The following is a 25,698-nucleotide window of genomic DNA, read 5'->3' as shown; positions in this document are numbered from 1 at the left end:
CTCTTATAGTATATTTTCCTTAATTCTCCAAGTATCTTCTCTATCTTTAGTTTTCCCATTTCATACATTCTTGCATTTACATGGTACATTTCTCTACTATAGTACATTCTGCTTGTTTTCAACTTGTCTTTTCTAATGAACTGTTAACTCCATAAGGATAGGGACTGTGTAAATCTTCCTGTATGCATAGTTTATAATGCAGTGCACAGCATATCATAATGTTAAGAAAATGATTACTGAATGAACAAATGAGTATTTCAATTATCCCATAACTTATGCTTCTGGTCTTAACATTTCTGTCAAATTCCAGTTTCTGATTTTTAAATGCCTACTGACATTTTTAATTGTCTAGTTTTTCTTCAGACTCAACTTCACATACCCACATCTCTTTCCAACTTCTCCATTTAATTAATTAATTAATTAGAGAGGGAGTTTCCCTCTTGTTGCCTAGGCTGGAGTGCAATGGCGCAATCTTGGCTCACTGCAGCCTTTGCCTCCTGAGTTCAAGCGATTCTCCTGTCTCAGTCTCCCAAGTAGCTGGGATTACAGGTGTCCACCACCACACCCAGCTAAGTTTTTGTATTTTTAGAAGAGATGGGTTTTCGCCACGTTGGCCAGGCTGGTCTCAAACTCCTGGCCTCAGGTGATCTGCCTACCTCAGCCTCCCAAAGTGCTGGAATTACAGGTGTGAGGCCCTGCACCTGGCCAACTTCTCTGTTTTTATTGGTAATACCAGCTTCTAATTTCCTTGACCACAAATTGTAGAGTACTTTTATTCTTCCCCTGATACTGGCTTTACTCTATTTCATTGACTGTAACCCTAGTTCAGACTTTTATCACCTAATTCCTGGAAAAATGCAACAAAGTGGCTGAATGCAACAAAGTGGGGAATAATTCTGTCTCAAATGTCTTCCCTTCTCAAGTCTGTACTGCATGTCTTTGCAAGATCATTGTTAATGAAATATTTTATTCGTGAGTTCATGCATTGTTCCACTTTCCAAGTATTTTTGCACACTGAATGTATGACATGCCCACTCCCTTATATAAAACCTTACTTAATGCTCACATGAACTAAATGAGATAGTATTTTTATCTCCATTTTACAGATAAGGAAATTAGGATTTAGGTTAACTGCCCAAAGTCAGTTACACCAATCACAAAATGGTAGAGCTGAGACCTGAACACAGGTCTTTTTAGTTGAAAACTCTGAGCTCTGCTTAATCATCGTGCTAGTAAGTTAGTATCCCAAGTTTAAAGTCTTTCTTCACTTTGGAGGATTTCCATGATATAGCCTACCAATCCTACTTCCCATTCCTGCTGCACTTGGATTTTCTATTTCATATTTCAAATATTTTTCTACTTATCTCCTGTGCATTGCCTTTCTCTACTTCAAATAGATTGTAAGCATCTTAAAACCTTACTATTATACTTGCCTTGCATTTCTATGAAGATCTACTGTTGTAGATGACACACTAAATTCTCAGTGAATAATTTATAAAATCTTTAGCACAGTTCTTGGCACATAGGCATGTTTAACAAATGGTACCAATGACTATTATTATTACACAGGGACTGATGCATCAAATTTAAGACCTAATAGGAAACCAGAAAATTCTGATCTTTTCCTCAGTCCTGAGAACTCTGCTTGCTCTCTCCCCAATTTAGACTAGTGGTTTCCAATATTAAGTGAGTACATTTCAGTCTCATAGTCTCATCTCTACTACGAAACAGTGCCAAGTATGATACAGACATCACCATAACATGAACACCACAGCAAAATTTTGTCCATTACTGCTCTCTTTGAGGGTACTTTGGAGAAAGGAAAATGGAATAGCTGTAGTTACATTTTTGAAAAAATGGTTAATGCCCTATCTATCGACAGGTGATCTATTGATGGATAAACTTCATTTAACTTTCATGAAGTTACTATTGTCTTGTCAAGACTTCCCGGCTCAAGTTTCTGATGTACAGAACCTAGCATTCTTCAGGCACCCCTCTTGTTGTATAATCCCTGCTTCATTTTGGCGCTTCAAACAGAATTGGTTCACATGCAGCAATAGGAAAATCCGACATTCAGGCCTTGAATGGTTCACGTGACGCAGTGCAAACGGACGATTTAGGACCTCCCCAGTCCTGATTATTTTTTTTTTTGAGTCGGAGTCTCGCTTTGTCGCCAAGCTGGAGTGCAGTGGCGCGGTCTTGGCTCACTGCAACCTCCGCCTGCTGGGTTCAAGCGATTCTCCTGCCTCAGCCTCCCAAGTAGCTGGGATTACAGGCACGCGCCACCACGCCCAGGTAATTTTTGTATTTTTAGTAGAGATGGGGTTTCACCATGTTGGCCAGGCTGGTCTGTGAACTCCTGACCTTGTGATCCACCTACCTCGGCCTCCCAAAGTGCTAGGATTTGGCGTGAGCCACCGCGCCCGACCCCCAGTACTGTTTTTAAAGGTATGACGCACTTATCCTGCCCCCGAAAGCGCAATCGCGCCGTCGCGCCGTCGCGCCACGTACGTCACACGCTCTTCGGAAAGCGCTGCTGCGTAAATGGCGGGGGCGTGTCTTTTGGCTCCTCCGCGTGTAGTTACCTGAGAAACGCGGGAAGTTGGGCCCAGGCACTGTTGTTCCGGTTGCCTAAGTTGTTTTATTATTTCTGGAGAGCCGTGAGCTTGTCCGGGGGCCCAAATCCTGAGGCCCACCCGGTTTCTGGCGCGGTGCGATGGAGGTAGTGGAGGCCGCCGCCGCTCGGTTGGAAACTCTGAAATTCAATGGCACCGACTTTGGAGTTGGCGAAGGTCCGGCGGCTCGGTCTCCGGGCTCTGTCCCTGCGCCAGGGACACAGCCGCCGCTACAGTCGTTTGAGAGGTCCCCGGACGCTGGGCAGACCGTGGAGATTAAGCCTGCCGGGGAGCAGCCTCTGCAGCCCGTTCTGAACGCCGTCGCGGCCGGGACCCCAGCGCCGCAGCCACAGCCGCCAGCTGAATCGCCGGCCTGCGGAGACTGCGTCACCTCTCCAGGAGCCGCAGAGCCTGCGCGGGCCCCGGACTCCTTGGAGACCTCGGACTCGGATTCAGACTCGGACAGGTCGGGTGCCTAAGGGACCCGGAGCTGTGGGGAGAGGTCTTGTATGACGGGCGGGGTGGCCGGGGCCTAGGAGCCTAGAGGTTGCCCGTGTGGGCCCTGGAGGGTGGGCAGGTCGCTGGTGCTCCGGGCTCACGTGTTGAAGTATTGGCTCCGACTGCCCCTTATTCGCTGCCTCTCATAGCAGGTTGCGTTGTGAATCTGAGCTTAGTACTCGCTTATTTCTTAAATTTGGTGGCCTGAAGGGTTCTATGTATAGATCGTATCATTTTTTGTTAGACTTTAGAAAACCCGAGGATCTTAGGTTGTTTCCGTAACTACTCAGTTTAGGCTGTACTTTTGTGGTTATAATTGAGTTTTGTGTCAGATCTGATTTTTTTTTTCCATCACATCTAGGCTTTGTTTTTTGAACCACATTGAGGATCAGGAAAAGGATTATTTTGTGTTTCAAAGCTGGCTTTTGACGATTATGTTAATTTATAGAATCCTTGTAGGGAACACGTGTTTATGAAAGTAGCTAAACAGTGTTATTTAGTAGTATTTTATGCTTCTTACGTTTTGTGAGAGCCTTTCCCCCTTGCCCCCACTTCTGTCTTTTAAATATGGAACCTCTGGGCTGGAGAGGACTCCAGCATATGGGATGTTACTAAACCACACTGAACATTGTCTACAAATAGTTGAGTGTGTTGAGTGGGGTACTGAACAGGTTAACAAGATAGACACGTGTTGAAGAGGTGAGAAGTTCAGTTTTCAGGGAAGTCATCAGCGAAGAGTGGGAGTGAAGAAGACTGAAAGATTTGGGTAGAAGAGGGTATGAAATGGACTGGGAGGGGGAAGTAACAACTGTAAACAAGGTTGGATTTCTTGGCAGTACTAAGATTGCAGTATAATCATCTTGTGGGATTTCAGAGCTCATTTTACCAGCAAAGAAAAGTAAATGGTAGATGATTTGGGGATACGTTTTGAAAGCAGAAGGGATATGGCGTCATAATAGGCCAACTTAGTGTCAGGATACTACTTCTGACTGTTTGTGGGTGATGGCAGAGGATACCAAATATTTGTAGAAGTCAAAAGGGGTACAACTTTTTGCCAGTTAATAGCAGTAAAATCAAGTGGAAACTGAAGGAGAGAAGCAGGTTTAGTTAGTATAATGCACTTTTTCTTGTTTTAACTTGCTGTGAGTGTGGGTGTATAGGCCATTCGTACAAAGGTGGCCAATATGCCGTCAGAGATTGGACATGGAGTTTAGAGATGTCATAGCCGAAGATTTAGGCGTTAATGTCACATGGATGATGACTGAAATCATTAATGTGTATGGAATTATCCATGAAAGTAGTACAGAAAGAAGAGAGAGAGGATGGAACCCTTAAAAATAGTATATGAAAGGGCTTGAAGTGGAGAGCCAACAAACAAAATTTAAACTGAGACAGTGGTTGCTGTTAACGATAATTTCTGTGAAAGATAAGGACCAAGTGAGTTTTCAGAAAGTAGAATGGTCTACATACTTTCGTAACTGAGGATTTCCCAAGTTGTCTGTAGACTGAGAAGAAACTCATTAAGCGATCTGACAATTAAGCGATCTGGTTATTGGTGACCAAGAGAGGTGCCATGCCCAGAATTCCCTTTTTTTAGTGATTTGTCACATGCTTGCTTATACTCAGACAGGTGTATGATATGTGAGAGTATTGTAATAAGAGGACCTGGGTTATAGCAAAGGTTTGAAAATGTTATTGGTAAACTAAAGACTACTTTCCCAATACCATATCATCTTCGAAGTGCTAGTTTTGAATTAGAACAGCAGTAGTAAACATGTAGTAAAGTTGGTATTTCTTAATTGAATAATCTTATTTTAATATTATTAGAATAAGCAGTGGTAAACGTATTAAAGTTGATATTTCTTAATTGAATAATCTTATTTTAATATTATTATAATAATACTGGACTATTTTTTTTAAACTGTTGTTTTCTTCCCTGCAGTGAAACAGATACAGATAGTTCAAGCTCATCGTCTTCCTCTTCATCTTCCTCATCGTCGTCGTCGTCGTCTTGTATATCACTTCCTCCAGTGCTGTCAGATGGAGATGATGATTTACAAGTTGAGAAGGAAAATAAGAATTTTCCTCTTAAAACAAAAGATGAATTACTTCTTAATGTAAGTACTTAGATTTATTAAGTTTAGTTTTCATGTTTTAAAACATATTCTGGTACCGATATTGATCTAATTTTGCCTGTATCGGCTACATAAATTTGAAGTTCATTCTCAGCCTAATGGGCATGCTTTTGGCATGCCTTGGCTTTCTTATGTAAAAGAGAGTAGTGATCTGGATAATTTCTTAGGTTACTTCTAACTCTGCTGACATTTGGTAATTGTTCCGATTATGGCATCAACTTCAGCTTTGAACTTTACATTTTTTACATTCCCTAGAAGAAGGTATTTCTTATGTAGATTTGCTGTTTTTGTTTTTTTTTTTTTTGGTCTGCACGTCAGAAAATTTTTCTCAATAGCAGTTGAGATTTTCTTTTTAATTGACTGCATTTAGAGAAGTAGAAGGTGAAATTCAGAGGGTTGAGCTTGTTAGGATTCCTATTGAAGTTTGTGGAGTGTTTTTATTATTACAGTTGGAGAAAACTTGTTAATCGTAGAATAGTATTTATTGGCACTTGATAGATTTGGTTTGCAAAGTTAACTCTTGCAAGGTTATTTCCTCTTAAGCTGTAAATATCCTTAGGAGGATGATGTTAGTCTGATTGAAACCTATAACCCCAGAGGAAAGTCTTCTCAGAATTTCAGAATGTAGGCTATACTATCACATTGTGTTTTTTCCACCCCTGCATGTACTTTTAATTATTAATGCTTTAAAAATATTTAATGGTCACTAATCATAATTCTTACATGACATTTAAATTGTTAAGATAGTTTAATGCAAGATTTGAAAAAATAAAGTGTACAGGCACTCAGGAGCCTTTTTCATGAATGGATTCTACCAGTCTTAATTATTTGTCTTTCTCTACTCATAACAAGACATTCTCATCTCGCTTATGCTTTATACATTGAAAACCTTTGGATTTGTCTGCAGCTTCATCACTGGCTCATGTTTTCATGCTACAGATATGTTAATATTTCTTAGTGGTCTTTGTACACAAAGGCTCCCAACATAACTATTTTCTGAAAGTAAAGACTTGTTTGGTCTTTTTTCCTTATCTCTTGATCACCTTTCTACATAAGTTCCTTATTAGAATATAATAACCAGCAAAGAAAAGACCACAGTACTTCTATAAATGCATACAAATCATTGTCTTATCTTACTAGATTTGGAAGTCTTACCGTGGGACTTTCTTCAAATTTAATGCAAAGTCTTAGCATATTTGTTTAGGTATAATTTTTTCTGGACAGAATGTCCCTGTTTTCATCAGAAGATCAAAAAGGATTTGTGGCCACAAGGAGTCCAGGAACAAGTTCTTTGAGGACTGAGTTCATATGTGATCCTTGTAATTCCCATAGTGCCCAGTGGAGTGCTTTACAGATAATGGGTTCTCAGGCCAAAGTAATACATGATTATAGAATGAGTGTGTGAATAGGCATTTTATATTTATTAATTCTTCAAGAAATTATTATAGCACACCTGCCATTTGCCAGGTGCTGTAAACAAGACCAATCCAGTTTCTGCTCTCACAGTGTCTAATGGAGGGACACAGACAGTAAATAAAGTGGAGATAAATCAATTTAATTGCTAAAAGTGCTATTGAATTGTGTGAGTGTATGTTTGCCTCAAAAGACAAAATTCCATTTGAATGTTGTTAGATTTTCAAACTTGGAATGATGGGTTGGTCTGTTCCTTTCTGTGACCATTTCAATGGATCTTTGGGAATGATGGAAGAGACAATTATAGTCTTTATTTGGGAAACTATTAGAAGTCCTTCAGACCACTGTGCTGCTAGAGATAGGTAGAGGAATTGATGAGTTTCCCAGTTTGCCCTAAATCTCTGGCTTACAGGTCTGAAAGAAGATATAAGGACTTCTTCAGGGTTTCAAATCTTAAGTTTGGGGGAAAAGAATGGCTTTGTCCTGTCCTTAAGGATAGTGTATAGTTACAGGTATGTAGTGTGTTTAGGAGTCTGCCTCTTTGTCCATTTCTCAGGGCTGGCAGTTTGACCACTGATAGACTCTTGCATGAAAGTCATGGAGATGACTTTTGCTGGCCTGTGGTCTGTTACACAGCCTTGAACAGATCATTGAGGTTAGTGGAGTGGGTATTCAGATTGCTTGGCTGTGAGTCACATAGTCATTCCTGTTTGTGTAGGCGAGTGTGTAGGAGAGAGTGAGGAGAGCATGTGTAGGAAAATGAACACTTGAAAGAGCACATGGGCTAGTGAGAGAGGGTGGGAGTGCGTAAGAGCCAGTTGACAGAAAGGGAGTGTGAATGTGTATGTATTGTGAGAAGGGTGGGATGTTGGGTGTAATATCAGCCCTATATAAACCACGTGGAATGGTTTATCTTTCACAGGAAAGGGAGCTTATATCCATTCCAAAAGGGGATGCTGGGCAGACAGTAATAATGGGTTATACTCTATAGAGGGAAAGGGAAATACTTGGAAGTGGTTATCATGTATGTCTTATGTTGGACTCATTGTTACGAGGAACAGAGACTCATATTACCTCAGGAGAACTGGAGGTTTATTTGAAAGCAGCTGGGAACTAAGGCAGCTATGAAGGCTAGTTACTCTGTTTCTTTTACATGCCTCTGGATAGTCTCACAGTTCTCTGTCATTTTATTCTTTCAATATTGGCTGGCTTCCTCTGTTTATCTGTAGAATTTTTTTTTTTTTTTTTTTTTGGTGGAGGGGGACAGAGTTTTGCTCGTCACCCAGGCTGGAGCCCAGTGGCCTATTTCGACTCACTGTAACTTCCATCTCCTGGGCTCAAGCAATTCTCCTGCCTCAGCCTCCCAAGTAACTGGAATTACAAGTGCCCCCCACCACGCCCAGCTAATTTTTGTATTTTTAGTAGAGACAGAGTTTCACTATGTTGGCCAGGCTTGTCTCGAACTCCTGACCTCAGATGATCCACCCGCCTCAGCCTCCCGGAGTGCTGGGATTACAGGCGTGAGCCACCATGCCTGGCCAGATTTATCTTTTTAATTCCAGTTTATACATGGATTTCAGTATCTCTGGCTCTAAAAATGGCATCTTTTGCGTTCAGTGTCCCATGAACTGGCTAATTAGTGTTGTATTTCCTTGCCTACTTTTGGAACAATTCTGTTATTTAGCTTAGATTTTTTTTTTTTTTTGGAAAATGACAATCCATTCTTTCTGGGAAGTGTCTCCTCTCCACAACTAGTCCTAGCTGGTGTGGTATGTGCCATTTTTGTTCAGGCCTTCTGATATGTTACTTAGACTTTTAGGCAGCAGAGGTTGTGTATCTTAGCTAGATGGAGCTGCTTCAAGCTCTATGTGGTCTGTTAATTTAACTATCTAACGAAATTCTGAAGAAAATTAATGAACTTTTCTGCTAAAAGGTATATACAAATAAAATGTGCCAAACAGTTAAAATCAATTTTAGAGTTTGTGCTGGACCTTCAGGGATCTGGACATAGACATGCCCAATTTAGCCCAATTTAACCCAATTTTATGTCCAACCACTTTCTAAAGTGTTTTCTAGCAGTTTCCTGTTGTCACTCAGGCATGCTTAGCTTAATTTTTACCTCCGTTTAGTCTGTGCCTCAAGCAGGAATGTCGCCTCTGGATGTATCCCTTTAAATCTTTCCATTGTGGGTTGTTCGATCTCTATGATCTAACTATGTACAATGCAGATCTTTAGGTATATGAGAACTACAGTGAAATAACTTTATGATTGTTCTTAAACCTTAGAAAGATGTAATTTTTAAAATTAGGTTATAACCAAATCTTGCCATCCCAAGATGTGGTTATAACCCAGTTTTTGTTTTTTGTTTGTTTGTTTGTTTGTTTTTAATGTGAGGATATGGTAAGGGGGAAGAGAATAAAAGAGGAATTAGTGAGCTATAGTGGCAATGAAAAAGGAGAGTCTTAAGTGGCTCTCTTCATAATGTCACAATTAATAAGTTTAACTAGATAAAATTATTCTTTTAAACATAAATTCTTCTTTAATGCTCAGAAGGTTTATATATAACCTACACAGTCACTGTAAGCAGCATACATATTACAGCTTTGGAACTATGTTGAGCCACATAGGATGTATTTAGTGTTGCGATGAATTGGAAAATTGAGGTTCTTTTTAAACAATTTTCTCAGCAGTTTATGCCCTGAACTCTTCATTCAGATGTATCAAGTGTAATTAAAAATGTAGGGTCATAAAAATATTTGGGATTATAGTTTTTAAAGTCTTAATCAGAAATGAGTTTTATAAATTAGTGCCCGTTGTTCTCTGAAAACCTGAAAGGCTTTTAAACATAACATTTTAAAATTGTAAGCACAATGTTTATGGAGATAAGAAATGGATAATACTTCAATAGGGATAATAATGTGTATATAGGCATATAATGTAGCATGACCAAGAAAAAAAATTAGTGCGTATTGGCAATTTTGGGGGAAATTTAGCTGTCATACTTTGGTGACTGCTTATTTTATAAAATAAGTACATTTGGTAGTTAGGTTGAGTACACTCTGTCCTCCTGATTGTGGCAGTGTGGACACATTCTAAAATGTCCTAACATGAGTGTATGGAAATATCTGGACCACCTCAAGTGGTTAGAAGTTGCAGTAGAATGTTTCATGCCTATTTGATCTCCCATCATATATGAAATTGTATTGCATCTTGGTCTACACTTAGTAATTATCAATTGAATATATTGTTTTCTAGGCATAAGTTGGTTTATAAGTTTTGTCCTGAATGCAGGCCTCTTTTAACTTAGGCTTTTGTTACTATGCGTATATTTGGAACTATTAAATTCTATTTTAGAATACACTTTGATAGCACTTATTAACATTCTTCCCAAAGTGCTTGTTATTTAAGCAATGGTTTATATACTTAAAGGAGATCATTTTTCGTTAATATTCAATAGTGTTCTTCAAAAATAATTAATACTCAGGGTTTTTTAAAGTTTTATATCTTACAGAATATTTCAATAAAGCTTACATGAAGCATGAATGATTCCATAAAGATCAAATAAATACTGTTTTATTCAGTAGAGTATCCATTTATGTCCTGTGTGTGTATATATATAATTATTATTACACAGAAACATTCAATTTTTTAGATTCTCCCATTCCTCAGTAGTTTCTAATAAGTGAATTCTGCTGATTGCTTTAGAGGATAAAGACAAATATCTGTTAAAGAGCAGTGGAACTAGAGAGTGAGCATATACACTTTAGCTGAAAGCAAAGTAACACCAGAGAGTTAATGGCTGAATGTCAGATGAATGGTGTACTGCACATAAGAAGTGATAAGATTGAGTAAAAGGGGAGGTAATAAGGATTTCTGAAAAATTTGGGCTAATACCCTGTGGCATTTTACAATTATTTGGCAGTCTTTTTATCTTAGTGATATATAAAATCAGTGTCTTAAAGTTGATGAAATATGGATTCAATTAACATAAAAGATAGGCTTAGAGTTATATTCATTGTTGGAGGTTTTTTCCTTATTGAGATGGACTATAGTTTTATATTTAAGCAAATTAAATTTTGAAGCTATTGTTATGAACTTTGCTTCTCTTAACAGTAATTTTAGAGAAAAACAGGATAATAATGTATTCATTTAAAAAAGAAGAATATCAAGACACTTCAAAGAAATGTTGACCGTCATTTTTTAATTGACTTGTCTGAGTCTTAAGTTTAGTGTCATACACAATAGGGTAATTAATGAGGGGACTAATGTTTACTGGTGATAAATAGCTGAGTTCCATGGAAACTTGTAAAATTACTTCCCCTGAAGAAGTTAATGAATTAGACTACATGTTAAGTATGGTCATAGTTGACACAAAGTGTACAGACCTAATCCATTCTTTTTCCAATATGTTTTACCAGCTATAGCGAAAAAAAAATTCAGTCATGGCTCTCAGTACTCCAGGGATTGGATCCTACTTTCCAACCATATCTGAAAAGTGAAGGCTCACCTAATAGCATCAGGTAATTGGCTGCCACATGCATGTCCTGTGTTGGGTAATATGAGAAAAGTGGTTAGATAATTTCATCCCACCTTCCTCACTTTTCTCAATTCTCCCCAAACTGACACCAAAAAGGTTTAGTTTTCATTTGGAATGTTTGATTCCTTCTCCCACCAACCTCTGCTGTCCTTTTTCCATATTTGTGAGTGAAAATCCTACTGAAGTTTCTTTATATAATTTTACTTTAGAAAGTCCTCAATTTACTGATACTCTTTTTTGCTCAATAAGCCTTCACAAATGCTAGAAAAGTCAAGAGTGTTGTAAATTATAAATGTTACCTTTTCAGAGGGCCACTTTTGACATTAGCTTCTTCCATTTTTGCATTGAAAGTTTTAGGCACCCATTTTTTGGTACGTCTATAACTTCATTTTTAATAGGATGAATTTTTAATGTTATGTGGTACTCTTGAATATTTTGCTTAACTGAATAACCTTGTAGATCATACAGATGTTAGAAAATTAAAATATAATAATCTTACAAAATGGACAATAATTGCTCTTTCATGGATATTCTAGAAGTATGGTTAGGATCTTGCATTTCTTTAATGCCATCAGTATGAGTATCTGTTATCACAGAAGCACAGTCATTTTTTTGTTCGAATCTAGTATATAATTTCTGTATTAATGTGTTGTCTTTTTGATTACATGCAGTTGGACATTTAAATTGTTACTAGCCATTTGTGTAACTGTTTAGAACTTTTGCTCAGTTTCCTTACTATTCATAGGTAAGAAAAATGAAACCAGAAAGAAAGAGACTTGTCTGAAGTCATATTAGTGGGGAGGAGCAGATCTGAACTAGTAATAGATACATTCCAAACTGCTGTGTTTTTAGTATTTGTGGAGACCTGTATAGCAACATTGGAATCTGGTCATTTGGAGTTTCTCATTATTTGGTTTCTGAGTAATAATCATGTAGCATATTTTCTCAAAGTGAAGGATGAATGTGTCATCTACTGTAAGCTTTTTAAAATTGTATTTGCTTGGATTATATTGCCTCTCAATAAAGCCTTTGACTTGGAATTGTGTAGTGTGTAGGAAATAAATGGTGGAGCTTATTTAGTATGTTGAATTTAGCAGTTCATTTGCCAAATGCTGTGATGTTTGGGGATGTTTATTTCCACGCAGGCTTTTCATTTGCTAATGATGTGAATGAAATATTTTCTTCCTTTCCTTTCCTACTCTTTGTTATGTGTAGAAGTATTGAATAAATGGGTCCAGAAAAACTTTTTCCTGTTCTTTGATTTTTTTTGTCAGTAAACATTTATGATAATTTTATTTGTATGATAAAATAGTTATTTCTAATTGCAGATAATGTGCATCCAGAACAGGTTTTTAGTTGCATTTTAATTTTGGGAAACAATAAAATTAAAATATAGATTTATCACAAATCTTCATTTCCCAAGTAGAGTATTCAGGTTAGCATTAAGACTTCATTAGTAATATGGTGCATGCTGTTAAAATGTGGTCTTAAAAGTATACCTGTGTTAATGGCCAGAAATAAATTGATATTATTAATACCTGGGAATATGTTTTGTAATGGAGGGCTTTTTTGTTGTGTGAGAATGTAAAGCAATGCTGTGTAATAGAGCTTTCTACAGTGTTGGGGATGTCTATATTGTGCTGTCTTACTTGAAATGTGGCTAGTGTGACTGAAGACTGAATTTTAAATTTTATTTAATTTTAATTAAATTTAAATTTGTATCTGATATTGAGTAAATAAAACAAAAAGTCTTTCCTATCTACTGATCATTCTTTTAACAAGGGTTATGTGTATCCAGGCTGATACTTTAATCTTTCTAATCTGCACTAAATCGCCTTATCTTTTATTTTTAGTACCCTTGATGGTTGCTTGTGTGTGATGAAGAAGGTCTTTCTATCCGAGGCCTCTCCTATCACCTCTACCTTCAATTTTTTTAGTTTATTAGTATGCCTTTTACATCTAATTCTTTATATCTTTTGTGCACTGCCAAAATGGTAATGTCCCACAGTATGTTTTCTGGCCATATTTTCCCCTTTATTGGAGTGTGTCTGTGTTTCTCTTCTCTGTCACACATATACACCCTTCCCTGAAACATGGAAAAGCAAAGTGATTGATTTTTATTTCCTTAAAGGAGATTTTATATCTGAGGAGATTTATTCATTATCTTAGGAGGGGCAGCAGCTGTGTTATCAGGGAGCCAAGTGTTAATCTAATAATTGTAATAATGTTAGCTGCTGCAACCCAGAGGTACCTATGTATCAATCCTAGGCAGTTAAGCTTCCTTGGAAGCCTGGCTTTTACATTTTATTTTTGAGAAGATTAGGTTCAAGTCTTTTTCATTCTTTGAGGATTCTGTATTGGGTTATATTTTCATTATCTGATTTCTGCTGAGACTAAGACTGACTTTTGAGATTTTTGCTAAGCTTGGATTGAAGAGGGAGGTAGGTTAGTTCATTTAATAGATATATATTAATACTAAATACCTACTATGCGCTAGCCATCTTTTTGGGTGTTATAGCAATGAGCAAGACTGGCTCCTCGTTATGATTGGGACTAAAAATGTCCTAGTTATGGTTGGATTTATTGTGTAGTTAGAGAAATAGACATTAAGTAAATACAGAAATGTTGGACAACAACGTGTTTAGAACAAAGCAAAGCAGCAGGATAGTTTGATAAAGAATGACTAGGCTTGGTAATGGTACAGTAGATTAAATTTGCTAGTTGAGAAAGAGATGGTGACATTTGGCATTCATACATTAAGACAAAAATCTTATATAACCTTGTCTGACATGGCTGCCAAAGGAAATTGCTTTTTGTACCTTTCAGAGATCTATCCCCTTCGAACCTTCTGAAGTTCTCTCTGAACCTGCCAAAAATTTTTGTGGAAAGCACATCTCTTGGGTGCCTTCTTGTTGGCATTTGGGTTATTTTTTCCTCTTTGTCCTCCTCTCTCGCTCTCTTTTTTTTTTTTTTTTTTGTTTTGAGATGGAGTCTTTCGCTCTGTCGCCCAGGCTGGAGTGCAGTGGTGTACTCTCAGTTCACTGCAACCTCCACCTCCCGGGTCCAAGTGATTCTCCTGCCTCAGCCTCCCGAGTAGCTGGGATTACAGGTGCCTGCCATCATGCCCAGCTAATTTTTGTATTTTTAATAGAGATGGGGTTAGAGATGGGGTTTCATCATGTTGGCCAGGCTGGTCTCAGACTCCTGACCTCAGGATCCGCCTGCCTTGGCCTCCCAAAGTGCTGGGATTACAGGCATGAGCCACCGTGCCCAGCCTGTCCTCCTCTCTTAGCATGCTCATTTAAAAGAAACAAATAGATCTGTTTTCCCTTAATTCAGACCTCCACATATGTGCCTTTCTCAGAATTAATATATACTGCTTCATTTAACTGTACTTTCAAAGGCAGACTCTATAACAGGCTCTTAACCTGGAATTGTACAAGGATGGTTTCACTTATCTCTTACATATTTTATATATACTATTTAGTTTTTGTATACCTTTTATGTTTTGTGGAGTATTTGGGGTGAGATTTCATGTGCATCACTTTTATAGGTAGATTTGTTACTATCAAGAGGCAACTTAATGCCATCACTGGCCTTTTTCAGAAATGCACAGGAACCTGTACATTCCTATATTACAGAGTACTAGGATCACTGAACTGGTATTGGAAATACGGTGGTGATTTCAGATAACAGTGTCTGTGTCTGTTTTCCCCAAAGTTTGGTTCTACACAAAATCAGAGAACCTTCACCTTTGTGGGCAAAACTTTTCATTCTTCTAGTACATAGGTTGGAAACATGGAACAGCAACAGGAACTAAGAGGGCCTGCCAGACACTGTTTTTGACCAAAATCGTGAGTCCCTGACTCACTACAAATAATCTGGCTTTATATATTTTCCCTTATCTTCATCATACTGGATGTCTCCTAGTACTCTTTAGAGCAGAACATCAGGACTTCATCAGACCCTGTAGACTGAACTGTTCAACTTACAGAAAATTACATTATAATGATCTCAAAATGATAAAAGAATATTTGATGAAACTCAACACTTATTTCTGATTTTAAAAATTTTATTAAAATTGGAATAGATGGATACTTTCTTAACCCTTTAAAAAGAAATTCCAATAAAAATGCATCATTATGCTTAGGATTTGGAACATTCCTATTAGCAGTGTCCAGTGTTGTCACAATTGTTTCATATTTGAGATTCTGGAATTGTCAACCAATAAAAATGCATCACTATGCTTAGGATTTGGAACATTCCTATTAGCAGTGTCCACTGTCATCACAGTTGTTTCATATTTGAGATTCTGGAATTGTCAACCAGTATCATCTGAAAAATGAAAGCCATGTTGTATTAATATTGAAAAGAAGGACAACTTAGTCTTTGAAAATATGGTTTTATAATAAATATACAAGAAAATTACTGGCCGGGCGCGGTGGCTCATTCCTGTTATTCCAGCACTTTGGGAGGCCGAGGTGGGCGGATCACAAGGTCAGGAGTTCAAGACCACCCTGGCCAATATGGTGAAACCCCGTCTCTACTAAAAATACAAAAAAATTAGCAGGGCGTGGTGGCACATGCCTGTAATCCCAACTACTCGGGAGGCTGAAGCAGGAGAATTGCTTGAACCCAAGAGGTGGAGGTTGCAGTGAGGTGAGATTGCGCCACTGCACTCCAGCCTGGGCAACAGAGCAAGACTCTGTCTCAAAAAAAAAAAAAGAAAAGAAAATTACTAAAAGTAAATTTCAGCATGATGCTTTTTTGTGTTCAAGCAATACCCTATAAAGGGTCTATTTGTAATAGCAATAAAATATATTAAATAGGAATTTATAATAGCAAGTAATATATAAAATAGCTTGGAATAAGCCTAAGCACTTGTATAGGACCCTTTATGAAGACAACTGTAATTAAATGTGATCTCAATCAGGTTGACAATTCCAGAATCTCAAATATGAAACAACTGTGATGACAGTGGACACTGCTAATAGGAATGTTCCAAATCCTAAGCATAGTGATGCATTTTTATTGGTTGACAATTCCAGAATCTCAAATATGAAACAATTGTGACAACACTGGACACTGCTAATAGGAATGTTCCAAATCCTAAGCATAATGATGCATTTTCTGAAGTGTAGCGAGATAGACGTGTGAACAGTTAAAAAACATTCCAAGGGGAAAAATATTTATGGAGTAGGTAAAGGAACTAAAACATCTCAAATATTGAAATGTTTTATGAAAACCACAGTTGTTAAAATAGTTTAGTATTGACACTGAACTAGATCAGTGAAAGTGAATGCAGATTCAGTAAAAAACCCAAACTTAGTATATGTTAAAGTTTGTTTTTCAAATCAGTGAGAGAAAAGATGGATTATTCTACAGCATGTCAGGATAAACTGGCTAGTAGTTTGGATAAAGATAAGCCAATCACTGCTGCACTTTTATACAAGAATAAAATTGTGAATGGACCAAATATGCAAATATTAAAAAAATGAAACTAGAGAAATAAAGAAAACAATAGTGAATTTTAAGTTATTTTGGGATAGGGAGGACCTTTCTAAATGTGACACAAGTTTCAAAAGCCAAATAATATATATACTTGACCACATAAAAATTAAAATGCTAAAGGTGGACTAAACAACTGAAATTGTTTAAGTTCTTTAGCTAAAAAACATGCTAGGGGGTAAGGGAGTGGATATTTGCTACATATTTGATAAAAGACAAATGTCCTTGAAAATCCAAAGGGTTTTTTAAAATAAATTAATAAAAGATAAGCCCTTAAAAAATATGTAAAGTTATACAAGAAACAATTCATAACACACATAAAAATGGCCAGGATACATGCAAGGATGTTCACTCTTCCTTATGAATGAAGAAATTCAAATTAAAGCAAGATACTATTTTATATTCATAAGACTGGCAAAGATTTAAAATTTACTTATCAGTAATGGCAAGGGTGTGGGGAAATGTCTCATACATTGTGGCAATGTGAATTGATGTGACTTTTTAAGAAGAAATTTAGCAATAACTGTCAAAATTTTAAATATGCATATGTTTTAGTCTATCAGGACCACTCAAAATAATTTATCACAGGGGTTACACAAAGATATTTGTAAAAGAATGTTGTATCATTGTGTGTAGTGGCAAACGTTTTAAAAGGGCAGATATATGTTGTGTCAGGCAGCTAGTGTATGATAGTACTACTGATAACAGTGGAATATCCTAAGTGTTTAAATGAAATTAGATATATGTTTTTGTTTGGTATAGAAAGATGTGCAGGGTATGATTGGTAAAAAGGGTACCTTGTATTAAAATATGGATATTTTATTTAAGTAAAAAATATTTTTAAGTTAGAGTTAAAGTTTATATCTGCATAGTAAATGTATTTGAAAGGTACATGTTAACATTAGCTATCTGTGGGGCTTGGCATTGAGTGGTTGAAAGGAATAAAGTAGGGGAATTTTTGCTTTTTACTGTATCCTTCCATACTGCTGGAGTTTTTCCGTTTGTAAAAATAGGAACATGTTTTACTTTTATACTTTAAACAAACAACAAAAACAAAACTATCAGTTTAGATTTATATCAAAGCATAAATATTATATTACATGGGCCTTTATTCCTCATAATAGAAATACAAAACCAGGGGCCTTTCATGCTGGTTAAATAGCACTTATTTATTTGAGAATATTTAACCAGTAGGCTTTATCCCAGTCCAAAAGTACTGAAATTTTTGTTTTAGATCTTATAATTTGGCTAGGCAATGGGACAGATTTTATCACTGTACTTCTGGATTAGCAAATGACATTTGCAACTTACAAGAGGAGCCACTCCCAGAACCAGAGTCAGTGTGAAACTCCTCTCACAATTGCCCTTTGAAATATCATTAAAGCTCTCTTCTCTGCAATCCCCCAAATTATAGTTATCCAGTCTTATATTTAACAAGGTGTGAGATTTCTTTAGCTAGGAACTTCTATAAGAAGGCTATTTAATGTCACAGTTTGTTCTAACAACTAAACTCCCTCCTCCATTCTGATACACACATGAACCACTTTCAAACCATGGTCTTCCCAAGATAAGGCTTTCCATGTTTAATATGATGAAAGGGCAAGTGGTTATTCTCTCTTTGAAAGAACTCGTAAGAATTCTGATGGATAAAACAAAATAATTTCCTCTAACATCAGGCAGGCTAACCATACAAAGGCATGTTGATGACTTCCTTCTGCATCAGTTGGTTGAGACCTGTAGTGTTGCTCTCCATAAGTAATCCTTTATCAGAAAATAGCATATCCCAGAAACAAAGTGTGTTTTAGATGTCTGCTTATCAACTCTGGTTGAATGATTTTAAGAACCTAGTTTAAGTTTCTATAGGGGTAATATGATTACTCAAGATGCATTTATCTGCGGTATACTTCGTGTTATGTAGGTTTTCCCATCTTTTCCAGCATTTCTCCAAAAGTTATCCTTCTCCCAGTTTAACTCCTAAAATGCCATTGGTAGGGTCTTTACATTTAAGCTTCCTTCTGAGAGTTGTATCATTTGTCAAGGGTCAAGAACAGAAAGCTGTGTTTTTAATCTAAAGGCTAAGGTCAGATTTATTCTTAGATTTCTCTTCAGATTCATGTGTACTTCAATATCTAGTTTCCATAGCAACTGAGATGCAGTTTGCAGCTGGGTAAGAAAAGAGAAATCTTTAGGTGTAAAGAAACTTGTTTTTTAACCTAGAGAGAGAAGGTATCAGGCAGCACCTTCATAGTTTTTATAGGCTAAAGCCTACATTCTTTTTTCAGGACTTCAGTATTTCACTGATAGGTGTCATTTCCTTTTTCCTGAAGAGGCCATTCAACTCTTCTTGACACAGTCCCAGAAAAGATTGCTGCTTCTGTGTTCTATTTAATCACAGTCAAACTAATTAATTAACCAATTTAACAAGACAGCTAAAAGAACTTCTGTGGAGAAATTATAGTTACCAGTAGAATTATTTCTTTTCAAATGGAATGTCTCTGGCTGATAATAGCCTTTTTTACAGGAAGTAGGTAGTCTCTTGTTCAAGTGTGACTGAAAGAATCTAGAATAGTACTTATGTCTGTGTTCTTAGTGTAACTGAATTTGGCGTGTATACTTGAGACCTGTTGAGTCACTTAGGTGGAGAAATATTGGAGGGAGATAAGTGCTATCACAAGTCTTTGCAACCACTAAAAGGATAACATTAAAGAGATGCTCTAAGCACTTAATGTTACATTTTCAGAGATTTGTAGCACTTTAAATGGAAAATTTATTTTTTTTAAGTTGTTGAAGCTGGAGGAAGTTTAATGTTTTGTTTTGTTTTGTCTTAAATTATAGGAACTGCCTTCTGTTGAAGAACTCACTATTGTTCTGCCTGAAGATATTGAATTAAAACCTCTTGGGATGGTTTCAAGTATTATTGAACAACTAGGTATGTTAAGAATTTTATTAATAAAAATTATATCCAAACACACACTAATAATTGAATCAGTGACTTTTATGACTAGTAAATTTTCTTTGACATACATAATTAACACTTTATAGTCATTAAGTTTGAAGGGATAAAATTCAGTTTTCATATACTAAAATTATATATATCTAAGTACAGTTTCTTTATAGAAATTTAAATGTCTGCTTTTACTGACATACTTCCTCCGGAATTTCCTTTGATTTGGTTTATTAGTTTTCTAATGTTGCTATACCAAATTACTGCAAACTTGGTGACTTACAACAGCAGCACAATTTTATCACACAGTTCTCATGTGGGTCTCAGTGGGCTTAAAATGAAAGGTGTTAACAGGGCTGAGTTATTTTCTGTAGGTACTAGGGGAGAATCTTATTTCCTTGCTCTTTCTGGGTTCTAGAGCCTGCCCACATTCCTTGACTTTTGGCTCTCTTTCTACTTCCTGAAGGCCAGTAATGTAACGTCTGTCTCTGAGCCTTCTTCCATTATCTCACCTCACTCTGACTACATGTGGAAAGGTTCTCTGCTTTTAAAGACTTTTTAGATTGAGTTTACCGCATAATCCAGGATAATTTCCCCTATCTCATGGTCCTTAACTTTAATCACATCTGCAAAGGCTCTTAAAAATGTAATTTACAGATTCAGGTATTAGAGTGTGGATATCTCTGGGGGAGCCATTCTGCTCACCACCTTTGATTTTGTCTTAAAAACACGTGAGAAAGTTTTGTGATTTAATACTGTTATTAATGGCATGAAATATGAAGTTGCTGAGTTATAAGAGAACTTAATATTTTAGATTTCTTTAGCCCCAACATGTGAGGTTGTTATGTGAGATTCTTGTTAATGTAGGTACTATTAACTCATAGTAGGATATGCCGGAGAATAGAACTCAGCACTGACAAAATAATAGGATTTTGGAACTGTGAAGAGGACCCAGATTGCCCACCAGCCTCCACAGGACCTAAGGAAACAGAAAAATTCAAGTCAGTTGCTCTTAGGACCAGCTGTATAGTGAGTCAGTGGTAGAAATAGGACCTTTTTCTTTTGACTTTTTTTCTAACAGTGTCTGTATTGATATTTTAAAAAATTAATACTTACATAATTTTGTACTTTTTCAGTTTATTAATAAAAATGTAGATTAAAATGAACTTTCTTTTCAAAAATAATAATTAAAATTCTTTCCATCATTCTGGAATCATTACATTTACTAGTTTTAGAGTTATCTTATGGTATTTAATAATATAGTTAAATCAAACAGGCAACTAATTTCTGGATTATGTAGTATGGTTTAAACATTTATTAGACTTGATGTATACAGAAAAATTTTAGGTCGTAATGTTGATCCTCAAAAAAATAAATGTAAACTCTCTGACATACATGGAATAATGCGTCATTTTTGCATTTTTAACAATACTATTTTGACTAACAGAGACTAAAAAAATTCTCAACCTAATGGGAATAAAGAGTAAATGGGTCAAAATCAGCACATGCTACTGTTGCAGATTTAACTCAAAACATGTTGCCCCATGATCTGTTGCTTATGTGTATATTTGGAATTCAGCAGTACTAACTTTTTTTAATAGAGACGAGGTCTTGCTATGTTGCCCAGGCTGGTCTCAAACTCCTGGGCTCAAGCCATCCTTCCTCGTCAGCCTCCCAAAGTGCTGCAGGCATGAGCCACCGTGCCCAGCCTGAAGTACCCACTGTTAAAATTAATTGAGATACAAAAGAAATTGTTTGAATTAATTTTAATAATCTGAGGTAATATATTTTATTCCCTTAGTGGACATGGTATTATCTATGTAATGTAACAAAGTGTTCTTACTTGTGGCTCTGATTTTCTAAAAATTTATTGAGAGTGTGTTTGTGTGTGTATGTGTTTTCTCTTTGTTATGGTGGATCAGTTCTTTAACATTTGTGTCATTTAAAAGAACTGGAGATTTGGAGATTATGCTTTTGCGTTTTGAGGAGGGAATTTTCATGTAATGATAAAAATTACTGTGAGCTCTAGCACTTTGACTTCTGTTCATAGGAAGATGCTTTCGTGAAGCCTTTTATTTAACTTTTTCATATACCAGTAACTAAACAGTGCTTTGTAGAAAAGAATTTTTAAGAGTGAGAAAGAACACTAATTTCTTCTAAAAGTTTTACAACTACATGTGATTACACTATTTTTGGTAAAAATTACTTGAGAATATGTACATAGCTTGAATTTGTTGACTCTTGATGATTCAGATTTTCTGTGGGATTTGCATTTTAATTTTTTCCCCTTAGAATTATAGCTTTTTGTATTAAAAATAGGTATAAAACATTTCCCAGTGCTATTTGGTAATAAGTAGACTTTGTTTACTGAAGAGAAAATGGTTAATGAGGTAATAATCCCACCTTCAATTTTATTTTAAATTATGTTGGAATTAAAGCTTAGATTTTCATTAAAATTTTACATTCTCTTACAAGTAAATCTTGAAGTAATCTATTTTATTTTTCAGTAATAATTGAATCTATGACTAACCTACCTCCAGTTAATGAGGAGACTGTAATTTTTAAAAGTGATCGACAAGCAGCAGGAAAGGTTCGTAAAACATTTCAAATCTTACAAATTATTCTATTTATTTATTGTTTTTTTCTGACTTTCCCCATTAGTTCTCAGAAGAGTTTATTTATTTTAATTGATGGACAATCTAGAGCTCTCTAATTTCAGTACATTCTTGATTTCCTTCAGTACTTCATGTCTGTCTATAAATTGGTTTAATACTGATTATTACTCTTTGCCGCATGAGTTATTAAATACACATGTATAGAATTCTTTCCTAGTGTTTGTCAGATAACTTGCTAGGCAGTGAGTCCGCGTAATGCGTAACACATTGTTTCCTACCCTCCAGATACTCAGCTGAGTGAAGACGACTTCCCATAGTATAGTAGCTCTTAAGCATTTTTGTCTTGTGAGCTCCTTTGAATATTGGCTCTCAGACTTTTCAGACTTTGACTTCCTCAGGTGGAAGCTCGGTGTGGAATCTTTTCCAAGTGGAAAAATATTTCACTGACAGCAGTGAATTGTCACTGTAAGCACATCCTGGGTTATTACAAATACGTGCATTCGAGTAATTACTGTAAGATTTGGTCCCTTTTAACATCTTTCTAATGGAACAACCCTGCATGTCCACCTTAATATAGAAAACCGTACACTTTACCCAGCAAGTAGGCAATTCTGACTGATCGGCAGAAGGCATAAAACATTCTAAAATCAAGAATATAAATACTAAGTATTTATTTCCTGGCAATAGGGACAGTTTTATTCACCTTGATATTCCCCGTTGTACACAACTAGTACAGTTCTTTGTAAATTATTTGTGCCAAGTAAATGTGTATTGAGTTGAATACAAGCAAATAAGAAAGGAGCTATTTGTGATTTTCATGACAGTTGTCTTTTTTTTCTTAGTACCTAACTTAGACAATTTTAATCTGAAAATACTCAACACTTTGCTAAATTAAAACCTCTAAACAGACATTTTTTTGTATTTCCCACTACATTTGAATTTATAGACCTGTAAATGTGACTAATATTAATATTCAGCTGTCATTTAGCTTTGAAAGGAGTCAGATAAAATATAACATTTACACCTCTAACTTTAGTTATATGTCATAAGACTTGGCAAAAATTAAATCTATTTCTAAATTTTACATAGAATGCTTTAAAAATGCTTTTGAAAGACTTTGTGACAAGTCTTTCAAAAATACTTGATTATAAATCTAAGTGCCTTGAAATGATTCCCCAAAATAGTAGTGGGAGTAGAGATTAGAAAGTATTTGTTAAACAAACCAATAACCAGAATGTGAAGCTGAGTACCTTTTAGATTATTAGCATGTCTTATCTAAATACTAAATTAGTTTTACCTTCAGTAGCAAGCCATCGAACATCTTTTCCCTCTTTTCTTCAGTAACACAATAGTAATCAGCTACAGTCATATTTATGTTATCTTTTTAAGTTCACTGAAACCCTGCAAGGAAGTAGAATTACCTCTATTTTAAAACTTGAGAAACGTTGCTACAAAGTCACAAAGCTGAAATGGATGAGATTACAACCCAGGTTCTTTTCCCTTCCACCTCCCTTTGCCTTCCCCACTGATTAAGGGAGGACAGTCTCAGATTTTTATTCTTACCTTTGCCCTTTAATCCTAAGAATTGCTAGTTCTCTTGCTAACTAGTGAAATCTGTTTACTTCTCATATATCAGTGGGTAGGAGATTTTTACTGATTCCTTTTTAAACAATTATATTACTGTCTTGTTTGGTAGGATATGATGATTTTCTAGAGGACTCTGTATTATATTGATGGAGTGCTGTTCCCCACCCCCTCAGTTCTCATGACATATTTCAAGGTAACTTGTGATACAGTAATACACACGGTGATTGAAATGATCGGTTTACCTAATAGATTAGAATACTCTTTTCGTCTGTATTTTCTTCATTTTTGTTAATGGGAATTGAAAAAAAGCACACAGTGATTGATAAAAGACAATGTTGAATAGTTGTAAAGGTTCATTTCCTCATTTCCTTTCTCCTTTGGCAGTTTAGCCCAAAGCTGGCTCACCTGGAGAGACATTGTTTGAAGGCTGTTCCCAGGTGGCAGCATGCAGATCTTGGCCCTTCACAGGCACAGCCTGCCAGCATTGTTCCTAGGCCTGGAGATTCCTTAATGTATTTATTGTTACTTAGAGAAACTGGGATTTGCCTAGTCCCCTCCTAGATAATAGAAAAACTGGGAGTTACCTAGCCATCTCTAGATAACGCAAAGTTTGTGACATGGTATGTGTGTGGAGAGGGGAAAGAGAGTACAGCTCATTCTCCCTTTTGCAGTATTGTCTGTGCACGTCCAGCCTGCTGGCTCAAACAGGCCTTCCACGCCGCTGAAACTTTTGCCATGGTGCACACAGAACATTTGAGCCCAGCCTATGCTGGAATGGAATTTGGGGAACTGCATGCACTCTATATCTTCTCTGCTTGTCAGTTATTTTTCCCAGCAGACCCTACATTATAGCTGTACCATGTTGTTACGGTGTGTGTTAACCTCTATGTGCGATAGGAATCCTTGGAGATCCTGTAGCAAAAATATAATGCCTTTGAGTTAAAAATGGTGAGTATTATCAGCTAGAGCGAAGTGAAAGGATACCTGGAAAACCACTTCTCAATGACAGGGCAAGTATAAAGCATCAGTTGGATTAAATTTTTATATGAACACCTACAGAATATATACCATTTTTAAAGATATAAAGAAAGCTGCTTGCCCACCTCATAGTAAAGATCTCAGCTGCTACTTTTCCAAATTCAGTTTCTTATACTCTCCTTACAATCTATTACTTCCTTTGCTTTTATCTTGAATCAGGTAGTATGGAAGTTACAAAATCCCCTAAGTTGGGTGGAATGACCAAGAAGGGATGTGGGTGCCTCCTATGGAGCTGTATGAGGAGAAGTGGGCTGGCCTGAGCCTTGCTGTGTCTTAAGTTGCTCTTTACAGTTTAGCTCTCAGGTATTAGTCAATCTAAACTCTATACTCAGAGGCTAATGGTTATTTAAAATATTGTTAAATTCCTCTTTTCTAATCTGGATTAGCTAAATTGCTTATGTGATCTTGGTCAGGTTTTCCTGTAAGATACCTATTAGTATTGGCTCATGTCACATACTGTCTATTGTATGGCTTTCTGTTATCTACTGCCTGTGATGTTGTCTTACTTAAAACTTTACAATGATTTTATTATAGTTGTGGCTCATAAACACTTCAGAACCTAGGAACAGTCAACTAAAATATTATGCTTTGCTTTCGTCCAAGAATTTTGACTGTCACTTATATTTTAGTTCCAACCATACTGCACAGACCTGAGGTTTGCAGGGAGTTTTTCCATTGAAATCATTTTTCACACTTAGGAAATGGATTCATGCTATCTAGGAAACGAATCCCTTTGAAGCAGTGTGTGTACCAGGTTGCAAACAATGATTATTTTACCTTGTGTTAATGGATACACAGGAAACTTAAA

The 25,698-nt window shown here is 36.4% G+C and overlaps 1 protein-coding gene across 4 annotated transcripts in view; it reads left to right on the top strand.

The window, feature by feature from the left end:
* Window positions 1-2,559: 2,559 nt before the first annotated feature.
* The window catches only part of NAF1 (nuclear assembly factor 1 ribonucleoprotein), a 62,248-nt gene continuing 39,109 nt past the window's right edge, over window positions 2,560-25,698 (top strand). For all 4 annotated transcript variants that reach the window (XR_009212940.1, XR_009212939.1, XM_032148736.2 and 1 more), the window contains exons 1-4: window positions 2,560-3,081; window positions 5,056-5,230; window positions 19,542-19,635; window positions 22,158-22,240. Coding sequence is in view for 2 of the 4 variants with exons in the window: in XM_032148736.2 (XP_032004627.1) it covers window positions 2,717-3,081; window positions 5,056-5,230; window positions 19,542-19,635; window positions 22,158-22,240 (717 nt within the window). In the remaining 2 variants the exon portion in view is untranslated. The remainder of the gene's footprint in view (window positions 3,082-5,055; window positions 5,231-19,541; window positions 19,636-22,157; window positions 22,241-25,698) is intronic.

Source organism: Hylobates moloch, unplaced genomic scaffold, assembly GCF_009828535.3.
Source record: "Hylobates moloch isolate HMO894 unplaced genomic scaffold, HMol_V3 SCAFFOLD_3, whole genome shotgun sequence".
NCBI lineage: Eukaryota > Metazoa > Chordata > Mammalia > Primates > Hylobatidae > Hylobates > Hylobates moloch.
Note: the sequence above shows the minus strand (reverse complement) of the source record. Positions and strands in the feature narration are given on the sequence as shown.